The sequence below is a fragment of the Bidens hawaiensis genome, unplaced genomic scaffold (assembly GCF_021521415.1).
Source record: "Bidens hawaiensis isolate Kalapana, Puna unplaced genomic scaffold, B.hawaiensis_p1.1 tig00019201_1, whole genome shotgun sequence".
Taxonomy (NCBI): domain Eukaryota; kingdom Viridiplantae; phylum Streptophyta; class Magnoliopsida; order Asterales; family Asteraceae; genus Bidens; species Bidens hawaiensis.
The window spans coordinates 442978-456255 of NW_027492911.1; the positions used below are offsets into that span (position 1 = coordinate 442978).

Genomic DNA, 13278 nt, shown 5'->3' on the forward strand with positions numbered 1-13278 from the left:
CAAAATAAGAGTTGGACCTTTAAAACCCGGTTATCCGATCGTAAAACCCTTAATTAGACCGAATATATAATAAGGGTTGGGTTAAGGGTATTTAAATTTCACCTTAAATGTTAAAAGGGTTTTAAGGGTCCAAACCTTGACCCGTTTACTAGTTTCTAGATAAATATACATCAAATTCGCTATTAATCTGAAATTTAGAAGATGTTTGTATTTCATATATAATTAATCAGAAATTTTCCAACTACCAAGAAAAATAAAAATAAAGGGACATACTAGTGATTGGAAACATATATATGAGAATCACTGAATTGTCATGCTACTTTCTAGCTTTAAAATTAAATCACATCCATTGAAAATAATAAATCCTTTTTGATGTTTTAAAATTATAACTACAAAAGTACATGCGAAAGGTCATAAAATCCTGTTTTTAAACTTGCTAAAATACAACACATTATATGATTTTCAATTTAAACACACAAAAACAGATGCCAACAGAAAGTTACAAATTTGATTTCAAATAGCAAACGCCACATTGCATCATACAACAACATATTCATGAGTTCAGGAAAAAAAAAATACAAGCTTTATTTTCATGCATCTTGAAATTCAATTTCCATTGCAATGATAGAAGATGATTTACTCAGCCCTGGATCTTATACCAAAAGAGACCCTTCCATAACTGTGGTGGCTTTACCTCGAAGAAGCACTCTTTGATTCTCCTTATCAAGATGCACATGTAATACACCACTTCTAGGTGATGCCTACATTGACCCAAAACAAACAAACGAACATATGTTACAAACAGTCGTAATAATAAGTGCATCATGGTGTTTGCGCGTTTAAGAGAGAATACCTGGTATGCAACAAAATCGCATTTCCCCAACTTATCATGCCAATAGGCTGCTAACGCGCAATGTGCGCTACCACAAACCGGATCCTAAAACAGAATATTAGGAATTATAATGATGTTTGCGTGCTCAAGTATTTATAATTAAAAGGATCAATATAATCACCTCATCAATTCCTAATTTTGGGCAGAAGAAGCGACTATAGAAGTCAAACCCCGACCCATTAGGTGCACGTGCTGTAATTACTATCCCTCTACCCGGTGATTCCTTAATCTTATTAATCTGCGGTTTGTATTCTACAACTTCTTTTGCAGAAGAAAGCTCTACCTGTAGAAAAGAACAAAGAAAAATATAGCTTTTTTTTTCCAAATATGCAAATGTAAGAGCAATTTAAGTTTTTAACGCATACATAGATATCATCGAGTGTGTTCTTCTTTACATCAACAACCGAAGCACCATCTAGTATTTCTGAAATTGCAAAAACCTCGAGATCATTGTAATCTGAAACTGGCACAACAGGGAAATCCAATTCTATGTAGAAGCTGTCTTCTAACGCACCATTAGATTCACCATTGATCTTGTTAGCTGAAATTCTTTTGGCAGTCAAAATTCCAGATAGGGTTGAGTATTCAATTGTGTCAGAATTCACCAATCCAGATTGGAAAAGAAAATGTGAGGCTGCTAAAGTTGCATGACCGCAAAGCTCCACCTATTAACAAAATATAACAAACGAGGATTGCTGGAATTCCATTAAATGAATACAACTCAGCCTCCATAAATAGGGCTGTAAATGGACCAAACGTTTGGCGACCTGTTCTTGAACGGTTCAGCGGGAAGTTTGTTCATGTTTGTTAATTTAATAAATGAACGAACATGAAGAAGGAATTTTGTTTGTTTAACTAAATGAACGAACACGAACAGAGGCCATGTTCGTTCAATTGTGTTCGTTTACGTTCGTTAATGTTTGTTTGTTTATGCTTGTTCATTAAAGGTTTTTAATACTTTTAAATGGCTTTTCAAATCTTATCATATAGATTTAAGCAAAATTATTAACTTGTTTGGTTTGTTTTCAGTCTTATCAATAATCATTAATTAGCAAAATATAGCATTCAATACATGAATCTAGGTTAAATTGATAAGATTGTAAGAATTATTACCACACTATGCAGTGAATATCGGTGCTATAGTGGTTATCGGACCTCTAGCAGAATATCGATACTGATAATATTGGTGATATTTGGCCAATTTTCCCGATACCAGTTTTACAAGTCTTAATTTTCAATTTTTAGTGTTTATTGTTAGTGTTTTAAGTCTGAATCAGATCCTACTTGCTACAATTGTTAGTGTTTTGTAAGTTGCCAACGTTAATTTGTTAACAGCGGGAGAGCATACTTAATTGTTAGTGTTAAATTGCTATATATATAAACTTGGCATGATATTATAATTACCAATATCCCACTGCAATAACCAATATATCAAATAATATCGTCATATCGATCATTGACAGATATCCAATATTTTTCTACATTAAGTGCATAGCTACCGCATAATGCTTTATACAATAGTTAGGCAAATATACACAAATCATAATTTAGATTAAATAACCGCAACTGTAAAGTAATAACTGACCTCAGCTACAGGAGTGAACCACCTAAGATTAAACCTAGGGTTTCCTGATCCATGATTAACAATCGGAGTCAAGTAACACGTCTCAGAGATATTAAATTCAGTAGCAACTGATTGCAACCACTTATCGTCTCTCTGTACGCCGTCTAACCAGCACACAGCCGCCGGGTTTCCTTTAAACGGCGTGTCTGTAAATGCGTCCACCTGTTGAATGATAAATCAGTTGGCAAAGTGAAAATGGAGAATGATGTGAGTGAGAATAAGGAACTTACGACGGAGTATTTCACCATTTGAGATGTTTTGGTTGGTTAACCACCGGAGTCAACAACTGATTGTTTAGTGTTCACAGTATTTGTTTGGCTTAGGGAGTAGTGGGTGAATAAGTTAAAATACAAAAAGAGTTATAAAGTTACTTTAATATTATTTATATAATTTAAACGAACATCAAAATTTAATAATTTTTTAGGTGAGTTCACTTCCACCCAAGTAGACAAAGATAGTGATTGGTCCAATCGTTGTTTTATATTCTATTAACTGTTTTTAGAATACAGAAAAAATACAAAAACCTTGCGCTATTATCATATCATGTTATAGTTTCATGATTATATATTAACTGTCTAAACTCTGAACTATTAACTTATATCTTACCCGTCTAGTCTCTTAACTATTAACTTTTTTATTTTTATTTTACATGTAGCGTTATTATGATAGAAGTAATATGTAAACTTTGTGGTATTAGGCGTTGATATGAGTTTATACTACCTCTTTAGATTCATATATATAAAAGCTTTTTAAAAACCTCATAATTTAACAAACGTTTAGAAACCTCTATTTTCTTCAAGAAAAACCTTTAGGGCGCGTTCGTTTCACGGACTTTTTTTAAAGGATTTGGAATTGGAATGGAATAGAATGTTTGAGAATCCCTATCATGTGTTTGGTTGGTTAATATGTATTGGAATTGGAATTGGTTTTGAGCTGACAAGAGTTTTTGCACTGGACGGGTCGGGTTTCGGTTTCCTTTGTTTCTTTTTGGTCGGTTTCGGAGCACTAAACGGGTTGAGTTTCGGTTTCTTTTGTTTGTTTTTGGTCGGTTACGGATTCGTTTTCGGCCTTTTGTTTCGTTGTGGTCGGTTTTTTCAGTTTCGTTTCTGTTCGGTTTCAGTTTTTTTGTTTCGTTATGGTCGTTTTTTCAGTTTCATTTATGCTCGGTTTCAGTTTTTTTGTTTCGTTGTGGTCGTTTTTTCAGTTTCATTTATGCTCAGTTTCAGTTTTTTTGTTTCGTTTTGAACGATTTTTTCGGTTTCCATCATCTCGGTTCAGTTTTGGTCTACTTTGGGTTTTTTTTTAAGAACGAGGGCAAAGGCGGAAACGTTTTAGTTTTTTTTTTTTACATTTTTTGATTTTTATTTATATTTTGAGTTATGATTTTTTTATTAATTTTTTTGAATTTTTGTTTGGGGAGTTTTTATTGTTAATAAGAAAATCCTTAACAATCCTTTAAAATATGTGGGATTTTAAAATCCTATGAAATGTGGGATTTGATGGGATTTAGTTTCCATTCCCATTCTTTCATTTAATGAAATGAACATATCAATTCATGGGATTTAAAATCTCATTCCTTAGAATTCCTTCCAAATCCTTGAAACGAACAGGCCCTTAGAGGTATATGATAACTTAAGCAAGGCGGATGTAATATTGTAGGACTGGTGTTACGTGACACCGGTTAAAAATGTATTATGTGCTATTTGAATCTGAATAAGAATTAAGAATTTTGCTTTACGTTTATCCGTTCTAATCACATTTGGTCTTCAACCACTCATCACCCGCTAACTTGCTCTCTCACCACCATACGTTTCCACCCAGGCACCCACTTCAGTCAACCTTTACACTGTATTCTCGGGTTTAAAATAAAAGGAAAAGAAATGATAAGATTGGATAGGGAAAGAAATGAAAAGAAATTATATATTTAAAAGACATTCTCGAGTTAAAATAAAAGATGAGAAAAGAAAGTGTTAATTACATTCTTGAGTTTGATAGAAAAGAAAAGATAAGAAAAAAATTATAACTTTACAATAATGTCCTCATTATTAAGTTAGAAAGGAAGGAAAAGATAGGGTAAATTAGTAATATTGTCATGACTATAAACTTTCCTTCCGAATCCGGCCATATTTGACTGGGAAGTTTTAGAGGAAAAAAACACTAACTTTTATTTTCATTCACTTTCTTTTCTTTTAATAAAAAAACTCAATAATGAAAAAAGAAAAGTTTTCTTATCTTTTTCTTTTCAAACCTTTAAATAAAAAACTAAAAAATACAGTGTTAGCCAAATCATCCTGGTATGTAATTTCTAAGATTTGACGAGGAAACCACTTTGATTTTTGCCTTGTAAGAAAGTCAAACGAATACATGGTTTTTGTTTATTTTTTAACTTTTTGATCCGGTACGAAAAATAGCTATTAAATGGAAGAAGAGGAAACCAATTTGAAAACGTTTCCAACTTCCAACAATTTGGTCAAAGAGACAAGATGGAAGCAACCTGTAAATTGTCATAAATAAATTGAAATTATGTATTCTGTTTTATTATACTTAACCATCATTATGTTGCATGTAAAATTTTAATCTTTTGAAAGATAAAAGTAATTACAAACATTCCGATATTTATTAAGTTCGGACTTTGGGATTAGAGATTTATTGGACCTTCATAGGCTCATAAAATTTCTAAGAAGAAATCACGCTATATGTCATGTCTCATTTTATTGTTTATGGAAGGCGAGAAACGATATGGGTATTCAACGGTAAGCCAAAATGTAGTGGGGGTATTAAAGCATTGCCTTATCTTTGGGTGAAGATTAAGTCTGGCGGATTTTCGTTGGCATGGGAAGATTGGGTTGGGTTTAAGGTGTAATCGGGCAACATCTGATTGATTGTTAGGCTAAGATGATGTATGTATTTGGTGGGCGCTACAGCTGGCATCTTGCTAGACCCGGCTAGGACGATTGTTGTTTTTTAATTCCATTTTAATAAAATCTTTTCGTTGATCGGTGTTGTTGATGTACTCTAGACCAAAGAAAATATAATTGAACTACCTAAAAACGCTTAAGTTTCATGCAAGTAAACATAATCAGTATGCACGTATGCAGGACCAGAGCATGAAGGATTATATTTGGACCCAAGTATCATTGAGGATTTAAGTCCAAATATAATTAATTTTATATTTTGTTTCTGAAGGTTAGATAAATCAACTAGATATGGTTAGATTCTTGAATCTTGATCATGGCCGAGACAAATAGAAATGGTTTAAATCCACATTTTTTGCAATTGTTATAATGTATGATGATGAAGAAACACTAACCGGACCCCGGGCAGATTACGAGTAACCTGGGGGTTAGATAGATGTTTCTCACGAGGGGTTAGGCCCAGAGAAGATGGTTCTTCTGATAACCTGCAAAACAGACACCGTGAGCTTGTCACTGAGAAGGGGGGGGGGGGTTCCTCCTTGTGACCACCCTCCGGCGTGAGAATCAGACTAGATTGCTCTTTAAATATAAATGTATATTAAGAGATTGCTAGAGCAGATATCAGGTATAATATGATAAGATATGTTGTGATGTGTTAAGATAAGATGATCATACCATTTGGGGTATTTATAGCCGAAGGTAGGTTTCCAAGAAGGTGTGGCCGGCTGCAACAGTATTCCTGTTCCACCAACAGTGGCCTACGCACGTGCCCTGCTGGTAGTTGGTGGGTAGGCAGCGGCTGATAGTGACCAGGCCTGCTATGTACTATTCATTTTCCACCAACTGCCGGCTATGCACGTGGTATGACAGGAGTTGGTGAGTAGGCAGCGGCTAATAGTGACATACAGTACAGGAGCATGCTGCTCGCCATACTGTTGTCAATAAGCTGTCGTATCTTTAGTCAGATCTTTTGCCCATACCTCGTCAGGTACAGTACAGAAGATCTTCCGTATCGTACGGACTGGCTTATTTGGGCGGGAGTATTCCCCCTCCCGCCCTTGTGCGGGACTGTTCCCTGCTTTGCTCATTCCTTCAGGTGACACTGAGTGAGAGCTAAGTGCATTGTGCGTGTAGCCTTGCTGCGCGGGTGGCCTTCCCTGATGGCTTGTATCCGCAGCTGCGGGAACAGGCAGAGTCCTTCACCATTGGGAGGCATTTCCTGCGGGAACAGCTTGCGTACTGCGCGTAAGGACGTCACGTCTCTGAGCATGGTTGGTCCTGCGGATCCAGTTGGTTTCTACGCAGACGTCCCTTTTCAAGGTGAGTCTTGCGGGTCCAACTGGGCTCTGCTGGGACCTACCTCTTCAAGTCCCCCCAGTCCAATGTTCTTCTCATGAGTGTTTAATAAAGTGAGGTGAACTTTTGGACTTAAGCAAAGGGTTTTGAAAAGGGTTTTTTAAGGTTTTCCATGGGGATTCTTCCCGCGGAAGTCCTTGTCACTTGCAGAAATTCCCGACTTTCCTGCTTGATCTCTGGGTATGATGCGGGTAGGTCTGTAACCTCCTCGCAAGTCAGGAGCGTTGAGTCCCACTTGTGTGGATTCTCCATGAGGTTTTGGTAGTTTTGAACATAGTGATCAATTATGTTAAAACCACCAATTCCATCCTGGAGCTTCAAACAATGTAGTTCTCGACGTTCCCGCTATGCGGGGATGTTATTTCCGTTTCCGCAAGCATTGCCCAGAAGATCCTTCTTGGTTTCAATTCCCAGCGGAGCGCTAGGTATGTGAAGGGTTTTGCCTTAACACTCTACCCGCGCTCGTCTTACGGTTACTTTATTTCCAAGGTATTCCTGGCGTCAATTCCCTGCGGGTGCTAGGTATGTGAAGGGTTTTGCCTTAACACTGTACCCGCATCCGTCTTACGGTTTCTTGGTTGCCAAGGTATTCTTGGCTTCAATTCCCTGCGGGTGCTAGGTATGTGAAGGGTTTTGCCTTAACACTGTACCCGCATCCGTCTTACGGTTACTTGGTTGCCAAGGTATTCTTGGCTTCAATTCCCTGCGGGTGCTAGGTATGTGAAGGGTTTTGCCTTTACACTGTACCCGCATCCGTCTTACGGTTACTTGGTTGCCAAGGTATTCTTGGCTTCAATTCCCTGCGGGTGCTAGGTATGTGAAGGGTTTTGCCTTAACACTGTACCCGCATCCGTCTTACGGTTACTTTGTTGCCAAGGTAAGGGGTATTTTCCCGCTTACTTTTGAATCTTTTTGAATTTTGAAATTCGAAAGGTTGGTGAAAGGATAAGAACAGTCCAAACCTCTGAAACGTCGTGCGACGGTTTCTTCTGACTGTGTCAGAACGTGCAGGAAGTTATGGTGACGTGACAGTACATGGTCATTCCAGACGCTTTTTCAGGCGCGTGGGCGCGAATTTTCGGGCGCGTGGCCGCGAAATTAATGGTACGCGTCCTTTCAACAGCTGTTGCCAGCTTGCTTTTCGCCACGTGTCATAGTTTCATTGCACCTTCGATTTCTCTCTCCTCCGCATTAAATTCATCGCATTAATTGCGATTAGTATATAAAGGGAGAGAGGGTTCTTTGTAATTCACACCTTTCACTTTTCTCTTCATCTTTAGAACGATTTCCGGCGAATACTCATCTTTCAGTCGAGCATTCTCTTGAAATCGTTTTCTTCTTTCTTTTGCAAGATGTCGTCTCGTGATCTCGAATCTACAGCCGATGACAAGAGTACTGCTGGCGAGTGCCAATGTGCTCTGCCTGTCGATCTGTACCAGTACGTCGTCAGGAAGTTCATGCTCGAGTCTCTCGAGCCTGAGTTTCCTGAACTCCATCAAACGGTGTACGATGCCCCCAGAGGCAAGATCGGGGTATATGCTGCATTCTTTGTTTATGGGAATCTTAGGTTCCCATTGACAAAGTTTGTTTACCGTGTCCTGGAGAGGCACGGTGTGCACCTGACCGAGGTGCACCCGATGGCGATTGCCAAGATTCGGCACTTCGAGTGGGTGTGCCGGATTCTGGGCATTGAGCCCTATGTTGACAGCCTGATGACCTTCTATACTTGGAGGTGCATCCAGGGGTGGTATACGTTGATAACCCGGATTAAGGGTTTGAAGATCTGCCCAACCGAGCGCAGTCTTCGCTCGTGGAAGCGGGAGTTCTTCTACATATCCGCTCGCGCCATCCCTCTTGCCATGAAATTCAAGAACGGGCAAGCACTTCCCAGCCTTCACGCCTCCAACTACGAGGAGGCGGAATGGTTTTCGAAAATATCCCGAGTCCAATCTCCGGTTTACCGGTTTGCGGAGTCCGGGATGGTGATGCTGGGGATGAGCCGGGTGTGGAAGGAGGCGGATGCGCGAAAGAATCCGATCGTCCTCGAATACGGTTCGAACTCTGTTCCTTACGGTATGCTTTGTTTCTTTTTGTTGATTCTGAATTTCTTCTAACTTCTTTCCTGTTTATTTCAGAGGGGAACGACTTGCAGTGGCTCCTGAACCCGCGGGAGGCTGACGGTCCCGCTCGGATGGGTACTCGCGCTCTAGACGAGAACGAGTTGCCCATCCTACAACAAACGGCGGATCGGTTCGTGGAGGTCTACCCGCTAGGCCACGAGATCCTTAGCGCCAGGCGGCCAGGTAAGGCGCTATTCAACCCTCGACCATTCAATGTTGAAACCTCTGCTGTAATTCCTTTAATCGTATGTTCTGATGAGGAATCCGCAGATGGTCCTCCATTGGTGCGGAAGAAGAAGGCTGCCGGCGGGAAGGGGAAGGAAGGTGGCCTCCACTGCCGATCCGGTGCCTCGGTCTGATTCGGAGACCGAGAGCGAAGAGGTGGCGGGGAATCCCGGTGGTGATAAGACCACCGCTCCGGAGGCTGCGACGATTGTCACCTCCGGGGAGGCCAGGATGACAACGGTGACCGGTGTGAAGAGGCCGGCTCCATCGGGTTCATCCCCGCCCGTCCGTACTTTCAGGCTCAAGAAAACCCGTAAGTTCAAATTTTACTTTTAACTTCATAGCTCTTATCATTAACACTTATCTTCTTTGTGCAGGCGTGGATGTTGACGCATTCCAGGGTGGAGCGCAGAGGAGTACCTCTCCGCCAATGACGGTAGGCTTGGTCAGCCTACCTGAGGCGACGACCCAGGCGCCTGCGCCTGCTTCCGCTGGTTCAGTTGCTCACTCCTTTGAGCCGACTGTTCCAGCCGAGATGACGTCACCGCCGGCTGTGAGTGCTATTTTTACAGCATCTTTCACCGAGCCGGCGGTTACTATTGCTGCAGATTCCGCAGCGGCGGCCGCTACCATGCCTCCTCCGTCATCGGCAACGACGGCCGATCCTTCAGGTATGCATGGGGCGTATCGTCAAACTCTGCCACCTTCCCATCTGCCTGACCTCTTGGATGGATTTCCCTTGGGTTCAGGTGATGGGTTCGGCGGCTATCGGCCTGTTATTGACCCTACAGGTGCGTAGGGTTCTTTTGGCCCTTTTCATATTTTTTTATCATCTTTTCCTAACTGCTTTTTGTTTTTTGCAGTGTCGGATTCCAATGAAGTGTATGTTCCACGATGGAACATTCGCCGAGGAACAACCCTTCGCACACCTGTGGAGTGCGTGGAGTGGGCTCGTCACGCTGCTCCCAGTGGTGCGTTGGGGGAAGCCATGGCTAGCTACCAGGAGGGTAGGCTAAGCAATGAGCTTCGGGTTCTCCTGGCCCGGATGCAGCCGCGCGTCGAGCTGCTTTGTCGTGAAAACGACAAGTTAAAAGCAGCTCGCCTTCAGGAAGTAGCTCAGGCGCGGGCTCTCCGGGAGGAGAATAGGAGGCTTTCCGCCGCGGCAGCGGAGAAGGAGAAGGCGTTCAAGGCCCTTGAAGTTGAGGTTCAGGCCCGTCTCGAGGCTCGCTCCAAGGCTGCCCAAGCTGTTAATGAACAGCTTCGGCTGGCTAAGGAGACTGCTAGGAACGCAACTGAAAGGGCCACCAAGGCTGAAGCTGTTGCTGAGCCTCTACGCCTGGAGAATGAAGAGCTTAAAGCCAAATTAGAGGCTCTCCAGCAGGCTCATGATGCCTTGGCGATGGAGGACGCTAAGAAGCTTCAAGAAATCCTGGACCAGAGGGGGGTGCTTGACCATATCGAGCGTAAGCTAAAGGGCGTCGAAGAGGCTGCGGCTAAAGATGTGTTGCTTGCCAACCTCAACAAGAGTGAAGCCGAACGCGCCCGTAACGAAGCTCAAGCTGCCCTCCAAGAAGCTCTGGTTGCCAAGGAATGGCTTCTTCGAGAAGCGTTGTCTCAGGTATGTTTAGCTTCATGTCTTCACGCTTTTCTTTGTAAATAGAAAAGGTTTTGACACTTGTATATTTTCTTTTGTAGGTTGTGCATCGAGTCTTCACTGAGACGTCTTATGACGATGCTATGAGCGCAGCCCTCAACGCTTCTCACGAGGATGGGGAAAAGGCCGGTTTCCTGCTTGGTCTAGGGTTCGTTGAGAAAGGCATCCCGCCTTCCAACTTCCCTTTGTTTAATGTTGATACTGAAGCTGTTTACGACCAAGCAGTGAATCAGTACGCCGCCTTCCCGCATCCGGTGGTGGAGAAGGTGAATCAAGTTGCTGCTGCTGATGATGGGTTAGCTATCCTTAAAGCTTTCCTTGAACTGCCACGATCTACTGATGGTGCTGGTCCAAGTGGAAGTGGCCCTGAAGCTTGATCCTGAAGATCCCTTCCCACTGCTAGGATAGATTTAGCTTGTATAGATTTATTTTCTTGTAGGCGGGTAGTTACCCGGCCATTCTTGTAATGAATCATTGTGAAATATAAATCTTTGTGCGGGTAAGACCGCTACTTTCTCTGGATTCCTTGCTTTATAAACGTTATATGACTTGCATACTTTAGTTTAAATTAGCAATTTTCCAAGTGTAGAATAAGTTAACCTTTGAACGTGGTAGATAATAGGTTGAAGTTTTGCTTCCTCTTTCGTGATTGTGCGGGTAGGACCGTCACTTGCACTTAGTAGGATGGCTAAACTTTACCTACATCTGACCTGCGTGGAGGTTTTCCTCATCTTTTTTGAAATTTCTAAGTGTTTAGGATAAGTTAACCTTTGAACGTGGTAGATAATAGGTTGAAGTTTTGCTTCCTCTTTCGTGATTGTGCGGGTAGGACCGTCACTTGCACTTAGTAGGATGGCTAAACTTTACCTACATCTGACCTGCGTGGAGGTTTTCCTCATCTTTATTGAAATTTCTAAGTGTTTAGGATAAGTTAACCTTTGAACGTGATAGATAATAGGTTGAAGTTTTGCTTCCTCATTCGTGATTGTGCGGGTAGGACCGTCACTTGCACTTAGTAGGATGGCTAAACTTTACCTATATCTAACCTGCGTGTAGGTTTTCCTCATCCTTTAGAAATTCTGTTTTGAATAAGTTAACCGTTCGACGCGCGGTTGTCAATAGGTTAGTGTTCAGTTTCCTCTCATGATTCATGCGGATAGACCGGCACTTTCATTTAGTAGGATGTCTGAACTTTTCCCCTTCAACTGACCTGCGTGAAGGTTTGCCGTTTTTTGGGTTTATGCGGGTTTTGCCGCCTTCCCCACGCAACGACTTTCCACGTAATTATGCGGTGAAAACCGGCATATCCGTGTTGAATAAATTAACCGTTCGACGCGCGGTTGTTAATGGGTTAGTGTTCAGTTTCCTCTATGATTCATGCGGATAGACCGGCACTTTCATTTATTGGGATAACTGAACTTTTCCCCTTCAACTGACCTGCGTGAAGGTTTGCCGTTTTTTGGGTTTATGCGGGTTTTGCCGCCTTCCCCATGCAACGACTCACACTTATGTATGCGGTGAAAACCGGCATCAGTGTTGATAGTTCATAAAGTATAAATGTAAAATCATCAGCGTCGATGTTCTAAGGAGAATCATTTCCATTAGAAGTGGCTCTTGGCCTTTTCTTTACAAATTTGGAATTGATTTACATGCAAACTGTGTAATTGAGCTCCCTTCCATGTTGTTGGGATGGGAGTGCCATCGAGCCGATACGCACCTGGTTCGGGATCTCGTTCTTTACGAAGCATGTAGTCTCCACATTGAAGCTGGAATTTTCATTCGTGTTTTCCCCAGCTGGGGTTCTACACGCATCAGCCTGCTCAGCGTTCATTGCGCCACGAGGTGTGCGAGCGTCCCATCTCTGACAAATGCTTCGACCATGTCTTTTACGTCTATGCATTCTTCAGTGTTGTGGCCTTTTGTCCTGTGAAAGTCACAGTATTTGCTCCGATCGGCATTGTGACGATGTCGGATTATTGGAGGCTTTGGCAATGGGAGCTCCTCAGTGGCGAATATCTCGGTGACGCTTTTGGTGAGCGGCGTCCATCTGGAGTTCTGGTTTGACTGTACATTATCCCTTCCGCCTAACCGATGTTGCAAGCCGAATGAGGTGTCAAAGTTTACCCTTGACTGCCAAATGCCTAGCTTCCGCTTTTTGTTTAATCGGGCGGTAAGGACGTTGTCTTCCCTTGTTTTCTGGGTGTAGAGGTTTGTGCTCTGTGGGAGATCTCTACCCAGTTGCTTCTCCGTTTCCGCAAAGCGTTTAGCTGCTGTCATGATGGCATCCAATGTGGATGGCATGCCATCTTTACCTGTTAAGGTGCGGATGAGCTCTGGGTCGTTCGCGCCCTGAATAAAAGCAGCGCGAACAAGATCTTCGCTAATGTTACCCAGACTTAGCTTCTTCGAGTTGAAGCGAGTGATGAAGTCTAGCAAGGATTCATCCTCCTCTCGAATGCATTTGAGGATTGTCCATTGCTCCTCGGTATACT

The 13278-nt window shown here is 42.1% G+C and overlaps 1 protein-coding gene across 1 annotated transcript; it reads right to left on the reverse strand.

The window, feature by feature from the left end:
• Window positions 1-492: 492 nt before the first annotated feature.
• Window positions 493-2764, reverse strand: LOC143557851 (uncharacterized). Its single transcript, XM_077046824.1, has 6 exons — window positions 2747-2764; window positions 2478-2678; window positions 1258-1557; window positions 1014-1175; window positions 854-937; window positions 493-761 (listed from the first exon to the last, which is right to left on the reverse strand). Exons 1-6 carry the CDS (start codon window positions 2762-2764, stop codon window positions 654-656), a joined length of 873 nt encoding a protein of 290 aa, XP_076902939.1. The 3' UTR covers window positions 493-653.
• Between the last annotated feature and the right edge of the window lie 10514 nt (window positions 2765-13278).

Bases quoted from the DNA above. Each gene is read 5' to 3' on its own strand.
- LOC143557851 (XM_077046824.1), bottom strand. The intron at 1,176-1,257 runs GTATGCGTTAAA...TCTTTTCTACAG, and splicing joins ACACACTCGATGATATCTAT to GTAGAGCTTTCTTCTGCAAA. The intron at 938-1,013 runs GTGATTATATTG...ATTCTGTTTTAG, and splicing joins CAAAATTAGGAATTGATGAG to GATCCGGTTTGTGGTAGCGC.